The 15,530-nt window shown below is 50.9% G+C and overlaps 1 protein-coding gene across 1 annotated transcript; it reads right to left on the reverse strand.

Moving 5' to 3' along the window:
* Positions 1-714: 714 nt before the first annotated feature.
* MCM2 (minichromosome maintenance complex component 2) lies at positions 715-13,278 on the reverse strand. The gene is made up of 16 exons (XM_086755575.1): positions 13,212-13,278; positions 12,484-12,671; positions 11,723-11,898; positions 10,799-11,062; positions 9,571-9,790; positions 9,070-9,277; positions 8,217-8,351; positions 7,816-8,007; positions 6,631-6,724; positions 5,854-6,104; positions 5,515-5,641; positions 5,195-5,307; positions 4,820-5,062; positions 3,826-4,008; positions 2,685-2,840; positions 715-1,784 (listed from the first exon to the last, which is right to left on the reverse strand). Exons 1-16 carry the CDS (start codon positions 13,215-13,217, stop codon positions 1,674-1,676), a joined length of 2,667 nt encoding a protein of 888 aa, XP_086611701.1. The 5' UTR covers positions 13,218-13,278; the 3' UTR covers positions 715-1,673.
* Positions 13,279-15,530: the final 2,252 nt, after the last annotated feature.

A 15,530-nucleotide genomic window follows, 5' to 3' on the forward strand; every position in this document is an offset into this window, starting at 1 on the left:
CCCCCAGCAGGGTTCAAGCACCGCTAGCTCCCGAGTACCAACCAGGCTGAGATGACACACACGCATGCACATCACCATGACAAACGCCAGTGTCGACAGCCAGAGCCATGTCTGCGGGGCCAGCACACAACTGCAGCAGCCAGCTCACAAATTCTCTCAAGCACAGGCGGCAGGAGATGCCTTACAGTCCCGTAAGTCCAGCCAGGCAAAGCATTCTCTACAGACCTCAGCTGCGTCTTGGAGAGGGTTTACTGCCTCTCCCAGACTGGAATCCAAGTGTGAGCCAGGACATGGGATCAAGGCCGTCTAATGCAAGAGTGGGAAAGGGAGGTGGGAGATAGATACTGTGACAGGACAGTCCCAAGGTGATAGTAGATTTACAGGAGACAGCCCCACAGAGGGACCAGTGCTCCAATAAGCAGGCAAGACAGGGAAGGAGCCACTGCAGTCAGACCCTGGATGGGAACCGCAGTATTCATGACACTGTCCTGTGGATAGCCATGTTTTGGTATCTATCCACAGAGAGGATGTGCAAAGCTGAGAAACCATCACTGGCAATTCCCAGTAACTTCAAGAGTAAACACGGGATGTGTTTGTACCCAAACCCAGCACCACAAACTGCTGAGCAGCTGGTCCAGCACCCTAGTTGCTCAGTTATGCTCTTCCTTCCCCCCGTGGCTGCAGGAGTTCCCAAAAGAGGAGGAAACAGAAAAGTATTGAAAAACAAATGTATTCAAAATGCACACAATAAGAAAATAGCATGTGAACACTGAGCCCATCCTGTCCTCCCTGAACAGCTCAGGGCTCCTCCACTGCTACTCCCAAAACCAACACCATGAGTACTTCACCCTCAACAAATGGGTGTGAGAGATGGTGTTCAGTTTAGGTGCCAGCACTTCGATCCAGCCATAAACTCACATCTGCTGACAGCTGCACAGAGCTAACGCCCAGTAAGGCAGGGGAAGCCTCGTCCCTAAGGCTTCTGGACGCTGCCCTGGCAGGCACTGAAGGAGCTTTCACTGCCCATACAGATCACCACTAATATTAGAAATAGTTATGTTTTATTTCAGTTCTCATCTTCCTCTGTCCACTCCGCCTCCTCCTTGCAGAAATCAAGCACAAGGTCAGCCTGTGCAGGCACCTGGGGAAATGTCAAGTGTCAGGCACAAAGGCCTAGAGCAGAGAGGCTGGCTGGTTCATGAAGAGTTGAAAGCAGTCTCAGTTATCACCCAGCAGGCTGCACAGTCGCCAGAGATGGGAAAAGAGAATCCCCAAGGGTGCTTGCAATCCAAGGGGCGTGGATAAGGCAGACAAATGCTTTTCGAATGCTCCAACTTGGTCCCTCCTACAGATGAGCCCATAATAACTACCAACAAAGAAACAGCAAACACGCCATTTATGTGGCCAGCAATTCCCTCCCTGTTGTGCTTAGCTACAAGGCAAAACACTGAACAAAGTTGCTAAACAGACTTGGCTGGGCATTTAACTACTTAACTCTGTTCTATTTACAAGATCTTCAGCAGCTCAGCACTCCCTTAATCCATAAGGCACAAAGCAAGCAAGAGAATGTGCACCTTAGTCCCTCTGGATTGTGATCTCTGTATCGTTCCTGTGAGGGCTGCAAGATGGAGGTTTCGTCTCACAGGAGCATGTGGTGAACTCTGCTTCCAGCCTCAGAACTGCTGGACAATCAGCTTCCGCTTCACATCTCGGCTGAACCTGTTCATCTTGAACACTTCACTGTCGTAGAAGGCTGAGAGGTTGTGGATGTTGATCTGCCGGGCCTGGGAGGAGAAGGAGGAGGGAGGAGAAAGGTAAATGTTTATTTAAAAAGAATAAGAACCATGTGGTTTTCCATAGCAGAGCCTGCATAAAATTTGAGTCAGCAATCTCTGCTCTGCTCAGCAGGAACCAGAACTGCAGTAGCAGGGGAGACTGCAGGTCAGGAGGAAGGAGCACTGGCAGAGCTGCGCAAAGAGAGGATGCTGGCTCAGCATCTGCCTGCTCTCGGCTCATCCTTTTACTTCCACTAGAGCTGGAATGTAACAAATATCCAAAAGCCCCTAATGCCTCACCCAGTGGGAGAGAGTTTTGCAGGAGACCTCTGACTGGGGGTGGTCACACTGGCAGCACCAAGCTGTGGTTCTGGAAGTAGTTACTCTGACTTTTTGATGCAAGGAGCAGAAAAGCAGCAACCCAGGAATCAAATACTCCTTTAGTGCCAAGCAAGGTCAATGCATTGCAGAGAAAGGCAGAGCCAGGAATGCAGTCCCAGGACTGGGACGAGGACTTATTAAGGATGAGGAAGGTGAGTCTCGGGAGGGATTGGGAAAGTTCATAACAGCAGATATTTTTCTCCTCATTGCTTCTTCAAACACAAGTGCCAGGGAACTTGTGTCCTCCTTCACTTACAAACCACCAGCCTTGCTGCCGGATTTACCACTCCAACCCCAAAGCTTTATAGGGGTGCATGAGAACTGAGGAAGGAGAATATGGCACTCCCAGAGAAGAGAGGAGCAGAGACAGATGAGACAGCCCTGATTCTGGGTTAAACTAACACCATTTTTTTTTCTGGTACTGTAACTCAGGAAGTCAAGTTACAAATTTGAGAACACCTCTGGTTCTCAGGCTGCAGACAGAGCTGGAACCAAACCCAGAGGTGGCTTGTTATGATAAGTACATACCTTATCCACCAGGTCCTTCTCTGGAACTTCTATGGTGTCTTGCTGGGCCCCATAGCGGTTTCTCTGGTACATCACCTGCTCTGCAACCAGCTGCTTTAGGATGAACAACAGCAGCTCGTTGTTGTCTCGCTTGAATGAAAGGTAGCGGGAGAATGTCTGGGAAGAAGGATGAGATGAGCCAAGAGTTAGGAACTGAGTGATGCACTGCAGTCTCCCATGCCCAACACCAACCAACCCCATCCTCCCACAGAGTGCAAGGGGAACTAAATGACATTGCTGCCACCTGTGGCCTTAGTGTCTCTTAAGGGACTTCAGCCTTGCCAAACCGCCACCTGCACATGCATTTAAAACATAGCCCTGTGACAGTCACGACACTCCTCTGCCTGCTGCTCTTAGACCCATTAAAAATCTCTGGAGGGGCTCTGGAGCCTATCGGGGGCTGGCAGGACACTGCCATGGAGGTGTGCTGCCCACAGGGGAAGCAGCTGTGGGAGGGCTGCCCCTGGGGAAGGCAGAGAGCTGCTCTCCTTAGCCCAGGCTGCCCTGTGCCTCCCCACTAGACACTCACACTTGGCTGGCTGTTTGCAGACAAAGAGAGAGGCCACAAGTTGTCCAGACTGAGGGCAGACACTCAGAGTGGACAAATGCCAGGCTGTGGCCAGCCAAGAGCTGTTCAGAGCCAGCCCCTGCCACTCACAGAAAAGGGCAGACTGTGCACTAAACCACAGTGAGTGCTGCCCTGTGGTTAACTGTCCCCTGAGGAGCTCTAGAAATAATGTGAAGAAACTAACTGCCTGCTCAGGCTCGATCACCTGGCAGCAGCAGTGGGAGTCCTGTGCCAAAATAGCAGGGAAGGTGTCAAAAAAGGAGAGAGATGTGGCAGTGCTTTCGATACAGAGGCTCGCGGCATACTTCCTTCTCAGCCCCAACAAAAACATTGTCCTACCACAGACTAATGAAGGACAGTCACGTAGCAGCGCCTTCAGACTCACAATGCTACGTTGACATGGGCTCAGTTCCTGACCCTGCAGGACAGACCCTTGCAGAGTCTCTTCCCACAGCCAGGGCAGTGCAAGGAGGCTGTAGTCAAACCCACAGGGTCTGGGGTGCAGCTACAGCCCTTGGCTCAGCCAGTGCCCACCTTGCGCATGCTCCGCATGACGCTGAACTTCTGCGTGTCGATGAAGCTCTCCAGCATCACCCGGATGGCCATGTTGACATCATCCTCCACCACATAGTCCCGCAGGTGCAGGCGGGCGTGAGCCTCGGCCATCCGGATCATGGACTCAATGTGACGCACTGTGATGGGGATGCTGCCGGTTGCCTAAGGTGGGAAAAGAGGAGGCAACTCCTTATCCTTAGTGAAGGATAAAAGACATGGGGCAAGACAGGCAGTTTCTGGCCCAGGACCTACTTCATACTGCAGGGACCTGCTGCTGGACCTTTGAAGACTGTCTCAGATTAAGTAGGCTCTGCCACCTGCTGGCACATTCTGCATAGAGCACTACAGGCTCCCCTCTTCAACATTTAAACTCAGCAGGATGCAAGGGCATGCTATGTGGGGTCCCTCTTTGCTACTGTTCAGTGGCTTTGCAGGAACAGCAATCCCCAGTTACCTCCAGCAACTTTTAGGAGGAGTTAAAGAAACAAAAGGACAATTAAAAAAGAAAATATATACTTTTCCCAGGCTCCAAAAATCTCTCTCTGGCCTCTACAAATTCCTCTTCCACTTGGAGAGGATGAAAGGAGTGTAAGAGATCCCATGGAGAAAAGAGAAGTGCCTTTCTACACAGAACAGCTCCCTGTTCTATACCAGGAACATATGGGTCTAAGGGAATGCAAACATCTCCTGCCAGCTTGCCAGACCAGGTGACAGTAAGAGGACTTTGCCATGGCAGGCACTAGTACATGTGTCCAGTCCATCAGTCCATAGATCACCAACACGCAAGACTCTGCATTTAGATGGAGAATCACCTTTTCAGCAGACACCGCAGGATCTGCCTGTCTCTCACAAAACAGTGGCACAGACTTTGGTGACGGGAATGGCAAGAATGCGTCAACATATGTTGGAGCATTCTCAGGCTGACTTGCAGTCCAGATACATACTTCTCCCCCTCCCTCTTCAGTATTCTCACCATAGACTCTTTCCTGAGGTCACTGTACATCCGGGCCACCTTGTCCTGGTCCATCTGGTTGAGTTTGGGGTGGACCTTCTCTTTGGCATAGATGATGTATTTCCTCAGAATCTCCTGGGGAATGGGTTCAACCCCATATGTATTGGGAAGAATGATCTCATTGGCGTCCCCATTCACTGCCTCCTTGCTACTGGGGTGGTGCTTGATATGGCTGCCAACAACAAACCGGGCAAGCATTTCATCCTACAAGAGAGCAGTGGACAGACACTGAAGACTCTCCTTGGACAGCAAAACTCAGTAGGCAACTGCAGCTGAGCATCTCAACAGCAGCATCATAAGCCCAGCACAAGCTCAGATTTACAGCACAGCTTGTACCTGCACAGGGTCCACTGTGTCTCTCACCACACACAGGATATCGAATCGAGAGATGATGGGCTCTGTCAGGTCTACGTTCTCCGAGAAAGTTAATGATGGGTCATATCGCCCACCTAGATTATAGAGACAAACCTCAAAGTCAAACACAGGCTCCAGGGCTGAAGCTTTCAAGCAAGCATAGACCTCCTGCACAGAGACACTTTACTGCTCACTTGATCTGAAGAAACATGGCAGAGGGAGGGCAAGCTGCACCACACTTGTCATACCAGCAGGACTGAAGCTGGAGGCCTGAGATGGTCATGCAGTCTCTCAGCACCTACCTATGGGATTAGCAGCAGCAATAACAGTGCAGCGGGCTTGCAAGGATGTGACAATGCCTGCTTTGGAGATGGAAATGCTTTGCTGCTCCATGGCTTCGTGGATGCTGGTCCTATCTTGATCATTCATCTATGAGAAAACAAAAATGACTTAAACTGAATCTATGTCTAAAAAGAATCAGCTCCTGATGCTCTGAAAAAGTAGCAAATTGCACTATGGAGCAGTAAGGACATAAGCAAACCACAGAAATCTTGGCCAGCTGGGAGATGGCACGAATTACACCATCACCTCATCGCAGAGGTTACTGATGGTCCCTCCACAGCAAGGAAGCTGGGCCTCACCTTGTCAAATTCATCGATCAGGCAGACACCTCTGTCAGCCAGCACAAGGGCTCCTGCCTCCAAAGTCCACTCCTTGCTGACTGGGTGCCTCTGGACATAGGCTGTGAGGCCCACAGCAGAAGCACCCTGGCCAGTGGTGAAGATTGCTCTGCTAGATGCCTTCTCTATGTATTTAAGAAACTGTGATTTCGCAGTACCGGGGTCTCCGCACAGAAGCACATTGATGTCACCACGGACTTTGTGTTTTCCACCTACAACAGTAATGGGAGAGACATGTTGGCAGCTGAGTGCACGGCTTGATAGCAACCCTGCCCTGAACACCACAAAGCTGAAGGGAAGGCAAAGAGTAGACAGGGAAAACACTTTACAGGGAAGTTGAGGGAAAAAGTAAGTCAGCTTTGGAGGCAGTCACGTGTGTAAAAAAGCATTTCTAACCTCACTGAACACGTTTCTGAAAAGGAGATGATAACAAATCAGGACACCAAAAGGTCAAACCTCTGAAGGGGCATCAAACACGACCTCCTAGAGGAGGAGGCATAAAAACTTGCCCAGGTTTGCAGCAGGAGCTGTTTCCAGTTCTAGAGTTTCTACTGTCATGCCAGAGTTTTCAGCATGATAAAAGCAGCCACTTGCACCACAGATATCCCTCAGTCTGTTACCTCATCTGTCTCCAACACAGACAGCTCTAACCACTCTCATCAAAACAGTGCGGACAAACCCGGATCCATTTGCTTTCAGCTGAGTGAAGCAGCCCCAAGTGACACACTTAACACTCACCTGGGTTTTTGGGCTCTCCACCGAAGAGAGCTAAAGCCAAGCCCCTCTTGATATCTTCATGCCCGTAAATAGATGGCGCAATGCTGGCAAAAACCTGAAACAAAAACCAGAGGAGTTGTCCAGGGAATACCATTTCCCAGTCTGGGCAGAATTTGGCATGAAAATCAGCAAAGGGCTGTATCTATGGATACCCTTACAATACTGCTGTCTTTGAAAAGTCTTATTATCTATGATGAGAGTGCTTTTTCAAAGGTAACTACCCAGAGTCCCCTAAAGGATCTTCACAAAAATGGTGCTGTTGGGGCATGGTGGCTTGTGTAGTCTGGTGCTGAAAGCTGCTGTGACTGCCTCCACACTCCTGTTGTGCACAAAGCACGCCACAGTGCCTGTTATCACCTGTGGCAAAGCTGGAGACCTTGATTTGAGACTTACTCACTGCACATGATAGTAGCTGGATGGGCTGTGCCGCACATAAATTGTCATTATGGTCAAATATTATGAATAACTGGCTTATCTTCTCAAGGGTATTCTGATAATAGCCTGACGCTGGAGACTACTGATGTTAAAACAGTCCTGGCTCAACTGAAGCTGCTCCACCCACTGGGAACAGCAATCAATACAAAAACAGCATGACCAAGGCAACACAGAGTGAAGTCCCTCTATTACAGAGTTGAGGTTGAACATGCACCGATCCAGGAGCTTTGTTCTTTCAAGTACTGGATTCAGGTCTTAGCATGCAGAGAGAAGCAAAGCTAAGATCTCTACTACAGCTTAAGCTAAGTAATAACATCCCCTTAAGGGGACTGGAGACACAAGCATTGGTTCCTGAGAACACTTCCCTCACTTTACGTTCAAGATACGGTGAGAAAAAACAATGATCAGATATAAGCAGTGTCTGAGTGCCTCTCACTTGTCTTCCAGCCCTGTTGTGATGTGGAAGGCTCAGAGAAGGAAGGGAAGAAACAGAAAATTTGACCCCCAAAAGTTCAAGGGAAGTTTCTTATTTACTTCCCTCCTATAACTCACTTTCATCAACAGCTGTCTGAGAGCTACAGAAGATCATTCAGAGGGAACTGGGATTTCTAAAAGTATCTTTAACCACTGTCTGGCCAGCTGACCCTTTCTGATCCAGCTGCCAGGTGACAGTAAGCTATCAACAGGAAAAGATGTCTGAGGCTGACCTACCTTCTCCCCAATTTGCTCATCCTTGGACAGACCTACAATCACTTTCACATCTTCATCCGTCAGTTCTCCAATAGCCAGCTTGTTGTCCTTCTTGGCAATGTGGTTGGCCAGGATCACAGTCGCAAACACTGGGAACCCGTTGGCAGTGTTTAAGGAGCCATCATAGTTGTTATGGTAGATCCCTGTTAGCTCCTGGGAAACAGGAGATGGTATTGTCAGAGCCTGCACAGTGCAAAGCAAGCCCCTCTCCATTTAAAGATACCAAGTCTTAAAAAGTAGCTGCCCAAATGCATCTGAGGACAATCCCTCCCAAAATCCTAACATCTGTTCCTGTGATGTCATTGTTAGATTTAAAAAGTGCTCTGTGCTCACCCCATGCTGGAGTTCAACAACGTACTTACAATCTCATCCCCTGGCTTGCAGCTGTCAACCAGATCGGCGAGGAGAATGGCGTCCTTGGAGCGAGGCAGCCTGCCGGCAGCTACCTTCCCAGGGCTCTCCTGGATTTTGATGCGCTGATAGTTCTGATAGACAGTCTGCAGCAAAAAAATAAAAGTTACTCAGCAAGTCTGGCAGGCATCAGCACGGCTGATGTTTTTCAAAGGCACCTCATCAGAGAAGGTCCATTCAAAGATTCGCGATACTTTAATTAGAAAACTATGAGCATGGGAGGATGGAGGTTGTGAGGAGCAATTCCAGGGTGTGACAGACAACAATGGGGATAGGAAAGCACTGTGCCACATATCACCATTGTGTTTCAGCCTCCACAATGTTTGTCCACCCAAATACTGGACCAGTTCCCAGTAGCAGGATGCTCCACTTGTGATGGTTAAAGATATCAAAGTAAAGAATTAAAGTCAGAAGCTCCACATCAATGATTTTCCTACTATCCTTTAGTTTCCTTAGCTGGCAGAACAAGAAATACTGTGAAGGAGAGCTGGACAGTCTGTGCCTGCATTTCTACAGTATGGATAAGTAACTGCGTACCACAGAGATGACTGTGTCAAAAGATTGAGCCCAAACACTTACAACAAGGTAGTAAATGACTTTTGACTACTAGATGGGGCAGATTCAGGTCAAGAGCTCAAATAGACAAGATCTATCTTCACAGACCCCTCGATACAGCAGTAGACCCTCTCCCGGCACCAAGCCTGTTCCAAGGGTGGGAGCCCAGGCAGGGCTGGGAGGAACAGGCAGTGCGGCAGCCTGGGCAGGACAAGCAGACAGCCCCATGCAGGCAAGCACATCTCTTACCTCTTCCATGTTGATTTCAAAGGGGCCAAGAGACTGACACTCTGGACAGGAACCAGGTTTCACCTCCTGGTTCTGAGACTGGAAAAAGGGTCCCAAGATGAAGCTGCACTTGCTGCAGTTGTATTTGACCATGCTGAGCTGAGGCAAGACCCCTGTGCAACTCGTCACCACTCCGCTGGTCCGGATCAACTGATTCAGGTGCAGTTGCCTGAGGAAAGACAGCAAGATGCTGGATGCCTGCAGGGCACAGAAGGCAGAACACCCTACAGAAATATTCTACAAGGTGCAGGTCCCAAAGGCCTAGTAAGAACCAGTTATCAGTAGGAGTTTTCTTGCAGAGTTTCTATTTTACCTTTGGGGACATTAAACTGACTTTCTTTCTGCAATAAGCTCAGTCATCCTGTTGGACTTACCCAGAGCTTTAGCTTGCAGACTAGTTCTCCTGAGCACCCCAAAGCCTGCTGCAGGCCCCACAGCCCTGCTGGTGATACTGTTGCTTACCTGAGCGACCGCAACTCTTCCACCAGAGGGAGGTGGGAGATACGGACATGGATCTCCTGAGCAATACGGTCATATTTGGGGTACATGGCCAACACCACTTCCTTGGCTGCCTCATCAAAGATCTTCAGCATTTCTGCTGGGGCCTCGGGCAGAAAGTAGGCAAGGACATGTTCCTGGGCTGCCAGATCCTCGTAGTTCACCACCAGACTCTCTCTGTTCTCTTAAGAAAAAGACGGAGTGAATTGTATTTTCAACCTGCTCACTCCTCAAGGAGACCGCAAAAGATAGCCAGAACAGACAAGCCTGTACCCTGCAGGCTGCAGATGTCTGCACCTTCCCTGAAAAATGTTTAGAGTTCAACCCATTTTCAAATTGTTGACAACTCTTTTTACTTTATTTCTCTGCCAAATTTTTCATCGGTACCAAATTTGTGATTGTTTCTCTCCAGTTCAGCACAGACACTTTCCAGGCTCAGTGTTCCTGAGTCTCAAAAGCCTCAGCCCAACACACAACTCCAGCCCAACACGCAGACCTCCAGGAAACAGAAGTTAATAGGAGACACAACTGTGCTGAATGGCTGGCAAAAACCTTCTGCATCTTACATTCCTGGAAAGGGACAAAACAAATGTCTTTTATTTCCTAGCTGTGTAACACTGACCCTGATCCACTACTTGAGCTTCTCCCTCAATACAAAGAAGAAATACAAACAACTGTAGTTACATGAGCTGTTCTTAGATGTGACAACTTCTGTTTCTAAAATTTATCAATGACAGTCTTAATTACTGCCTCTTCTGGCAGTGCCTCGTCAGAATACAAAGCTGCAACACTGACATAGTTTTCAAAGTCACAAGGTCTATTTGTGCCCGCTCGCTGGATAATCCAGTTTCCAGTGTGAGAAAGTAACTGGCACAGACAGCAAGCAATTGTTGTCTCTTTCAGATTGCAAGCTTGCAGACCACTGTCTGTTGCCCCACATATTCTGTTGCTAGCATTTCTACCATATGAATATTGATGAGCAGCAGACGCCAGGGGCCTTCTAATTAGTCAGCCAGAATCAAAGATAACAGACATGCTTCCATTATTCATTTCTCTCCAGCAGCATCAGAGCTTCTTAAAGTGCTGACTCAATGTCTGGGACAAACAGGGCAGGCAGAGAAAACTCACCTACGGACTGCAAAGTACTGTGACCCACATAAAGAGAAGAGAGCCTCAAATCACCCAGCCCTACCTTTGCACATGTCGCTGATCCTCTCCTTGAAGACATTGTGTCCACGGTCATCCACATGGGTCTTCAAGAAGTTCTTGAAGCGGTGGTAGATCTCAAGCCTGGGAGCTGCCATGGAAACCCACTCCCTCACTGAATGCCCTTTCATGTCTTCCAGATTCTCAATGCTCTCAATCATGTCTTCATCTTCCTCTTCCATGCCTTCAGCAGCCCGTTCTGCCAGACGCCTCTTCCGTGAAGGACGGTCTTCATCTTCGTCGTCACTATCTAAGGGTTGGGAGGAAATATTGTTGAAGAGCTGGGATTCCTATTCCCACTCTTTGGATTAGTCACAGTCAGATCATATGGGCTGTGGAAGCGAAGAGGTTGGAGCCTGGGATACAAACCAAGAGCCATCCCAGGCCCAGTCTAAATCCAGTTCTAGACTGGCTCCTACATCTTCCACAAGGTAGCTAAAGACTTTACGGGGGTGAATAAGATTTGTATGCAACAGCACACAGTCATATCCGTTAATACAGTGATGAACCAAGGCCATGGAATGGGTTTCCAAGTGCATCAAAGGCCCTCTCATTCAGCCCACAAAAGTCTCTATAGGAACACCAATACCAACAAACTCTACAGCATATGCTTGGTGAGAATCCCAAACCCTTGATACAGGCCCAGGATCCTGACTTTGTTTCAGCAACAAACATGTAAGCAGAAGAACACACCAGCTGAGCTCCTAAGCCCAAATCAAGGGGATCATGCACTGGGGAGTCCAGCCAAGCCCACAGCCAGAGATTTCACTAAGAGTCCAAATACACTGGAGCTCTAGAGACCTCCCTGCTAATCTGAGGGTAAGAGTCCAGCTCCCCCACAAAGGCCAGGTTACAGTCAACCACACAGGGATCAGCTCATCTGTACTTGGTACAGCTCATCTCCACCTACCGTAAAGCAGCCCCCTCCTCATGCGGCCCATGCCCTGCTCCAACTCGCGATCTCGCTGCCTCATTACTCGCTCTGCGGCTTCCCGCTGGCTGGCAGTCAGCTCCTCCACATCTTCATCATCCAAGGCCAGGCCCTCTGCTTCATAGACATCCAGCTCAGGGATGGGGCGGTAGTCCCTAGTGCACAGACATAGCACTGAATCAGGCCAGGCTCCAGAAAGCCTTTCTCCAGCCCTCCTCTGGCTGGAGAGGGTGTCAGGACAGGTGTTGGGCAGCAAGACTGAAGGTGTTGAGCAGGAAGGCACTTCACAAGGGAAGGTGCCCTGAAGCACAAAGGACTTTAGCACCATGGTTATGAACGCCAGCATCCAAGCCTTTGTATTGTAAAGTTCACCAGCTCGCTGGCAGGCCTGGCTCTGTAACAAAGCATTAAAATTTACACCTGCAGAAGTAAGGAGCTGGGCTGGATGCACACCGCACATCTGGGGAGATCCTGGTTTACTCACACTGGATCATGATGGTGCTTTGCTCCCAGCTTTCAATTTACTCTGCTCTTCCAGGACCTTAAAAGACACCATGACCTGACCTTTTCTCCACTCTCCAGTATCTCTTCGGCCTCCTCACCCCAGCTACCAGCACAGCAGAGGGACCCCACCATGGCTGAAAGCCCCCACGTTGCCAGCTGTTCTGACATCCCATTAGCAAAACCCCCTCCCAAACACACACACCCCCTCAGAAGCTGGCTCCCACCGGTTTCCTTACCTTTCCATCCCTTCCCCGAAGAGCTCTTCCCCTTCCTCCTCCTCTTCGGGGAGCCCCTCGGTCCCCAGCAGCCCTTCGGACTCATCCTCGAAGGGGGGCAGGTCCCGGCCGGGGCTGGACGTGAAGGCATCGCCCCGGCGTGAGCTGCGCACGGGGCTGGTGGCCACCGCCTGCGATTCGGAGGAGTCCTGCCAGGACAGGAGGGAGGGGGTGAGGGGGGTCCGGGGCACCGGGCCGCAGGGGGAGAGCGGGGGCAGCGCTCCCAGGAGCCTCTGCCGTGGGGGGCGGCGGTCAGAAGGGGGCCACGGATCAGCGACGAGGGCTGTTTCCCGGAGTGGGGGGGGTGAATTAAAATAATTAGCGCTCCTTGCAAATGACAACGGAAACGCCGGGGAGAGTGGGGGGGAAAGCCACTCCTCGAGCCCAGAGCAGCCGGACGGAGAGGAAGGGCCCCAATCTCCAACCCCCCCGCCGCGCTCTCCTCTCCGGTGCGGGGCACGTGGGAAACTGCCCACGGCATTTCGGGTGTCCCCGGCCACCGCACCCCCTTTCATTCCGCGCGCCCCCCCCCTCCCGCCGCGAAACTCCCTCTGGACCCCGCGCCACCGTGACCGCAGTGCCGAGACCCCCGCGGCGCGGAGCAACCGGGGTCTGCACCCCGCGGGGGTGGGGGGGGCCGCTCCGCTCCGCTCCGCTGTCCCGGCCCCGGCCCCGGCCCGGCCGCTCACCGCCATCACCGCCGCCTCTTCCTGCCCAGCCGGATTCCGCGCGCAAACAGACCCACGTGGTCGGCAAAAGCGCGCGAAAGCTCATGAATAATGGCTCGCCTCGCGGGCCGGCCCCGCCCCGCCGCATGAATATGGACGAGGCGGCCGGCGGGCAGCAGTGGCGCGCTTTTGGCCAACATCCGGGCATTTCCCTCGGTGGCTCGAGGGGTCCTGGCGCGCGGGGGTTTTTGGCGTGAGCCCATGCGGTAGCGGGGAGCTGACGGGGGCCGCTCGGGGGAACAGACGGCAGCCGCTCGGCGCCGGGAGCGGGAGAGGAAATGCAGACAAACACGTGTCCCGTAGAAACTGGAGGAGGAACCTGGAGAGACAAACCACGCGGTGGGCTGATGTTAGGGAAGGAGGTGAAACACTTCTATTCCAGGCCACAAGCTCTTGCGTAAGGGCAGATGGCTTGGATTTTGGAGATCCTCTCTGAGCGCACTCAGCACCAGGCTGTTTCTGCTCTTGGCTGCGGTTGGACCTGGGACAGGAACGCTGAAATGGAGGCACCAGAAGCAAAGGTGACTAAAGAGGCAGTTGACAATCATAGAGCTGACATGGCTTCCAGGAGCCCAGCAGGATGATTCAGCCTGGCATGAACAGAGCAAAGCAGGAGCATTGCGATATAAACAGGAGAGTGGCTCATCCTCGTCTCTGTGATACGTGATGGGGAGCCGGCTGGTGCTCGGAGTGAAACAGGCACAGGGCACCCCCAGAAATTCCCCTGCCTGTGGGCTACTGGAGACCACCATGGCTTAAAGGAAGGCAGCTCAAGACCTGTGAGGTGCTGACATGGCCCAGGTGACATGCTGTGATGGACCGGTCTCGCCACAGGGTGCCACCGTCTCTCCAGGCGCTGGACTGCTGGATGGACAGACAGCTTTTCTCCCAGGACACCGTGTCCATGTTTTCATTGCTTTCTTTGGGTGCCAGCTACAAGTGGTGCTGTGCTTGAGCTGGGGTGCTCGGTCTCTTTGAGAAGAGCTGAGGCTAGGCAGCTAAAAGCATCCCTAAAATCAGGTGGGTGGCCTGCGTGGGACAGGGCTCCTTCTGCTGTGCATGGCCATGCACTGGGGCATGCAGGAGGGCTGAAATGCAGACAGGGCCCGGATAGCTTGCTGGGGTGAACGCAGCTGAGCACCAGGCTCCTGACTGTATTACAACACGCCACTAAGATTTTGCAGACTGGTGGCTTACAGTACAAGAGCAGCCCTTGGGGCTGAATTCCCTGTGAAAAGGGGGACAGAAACACAGGCGTACAGCCCAGCTAGTATCCCGTGATGCAAATTTATGCCTCATACTAGAAATGAGTAGCTTGGTAGAGCAGCTCTGAAAGGCACATCTGTCTCTGCAGTTGCTCAGCAAAGCAGTTTCAGATGAGAAGTATGAGCTTTTGGATGTGGTGTCCCACGTGCTGGGCTCTAGCCTCAGAGTGAATCAGATGGAAAGAGCAGGTGGATTGGAAAGCAAAATCTCTCCTGACACAGTTATGTAGGAGGTAACATGTTCAATTAGCTAGTGCCTGAGGCTACAAGTGTGAAGACACAAATTTTACTCCTGGCTCTGTTGCTAAGGCACTTCTTAGGCAGAAACGCTGCACCTCTCTTTAAACAGAAGTGTCCCTTCTCTGACTCAGAGATGTTGGTGCCTGCTGAGCCTTTGAGCTTGGATCCATAAATAGAACATGTCAAAATATTGCATCATATCATTAACCTGAACGAGAGTGTGAGAAGAGACAAGCCAAGGACCAGCTTCTCCAGATGTCATTCCAAAGGCATGACACCAGCATAAAAACATTGTTCACCCCAGTGGAAAATCAGAGGAATAGGGCTGAGGAAGGCAACACTGATGAAGTACATCCCCTCCATGAGACTTGCTGTGGCAGAGATGGAAAATCAAACCTGAGAAGAGGATGTATGTGTGGGTTGGGCTTGAAACACTGTCTGTGCTCTTTGCTAGAGTGGGACATGAAACTTGATCAATACAGGGATCTTCTGAAGAGGTGTAGACCTTGTACAGCAAATTCCAGCTTAGCAAAAGCCTTGCATTTCTACAGAAGCAATCTCTAGAGCCCCAGGTGAACCACAGGTAGAAAGCCATAACAGTTTATCCTCTGGCCCTTGAAATGACCCAGATAACAAGCATTCCCCTTGAAACTCTGTTCACAGTCAGACAGCTCTTACTGCCAAGAGTGACCTGCTGATATTTAGCCAGTTATTTCCTTTAATTTCCTTTTTAAATCTTGGCTCATTTGTCTCAGTTATTCCCTTGTTTACGATA

The sequence above is a fragment of the Chlamydotis macqueenii genome, chromosome 10 (genome assembly GCF_036417535.1).
Source record: "Chlamydotis macqueenii isolate bChlMac1 chromosome 10, bChlMac1.mat, whole genome shotgun sequence".
NCBI lineage: Eukaryota > Metazoa > Chordata > Aves > Otidiformes > Otididae > Chlamydotis > Chlamydotis macqueenii.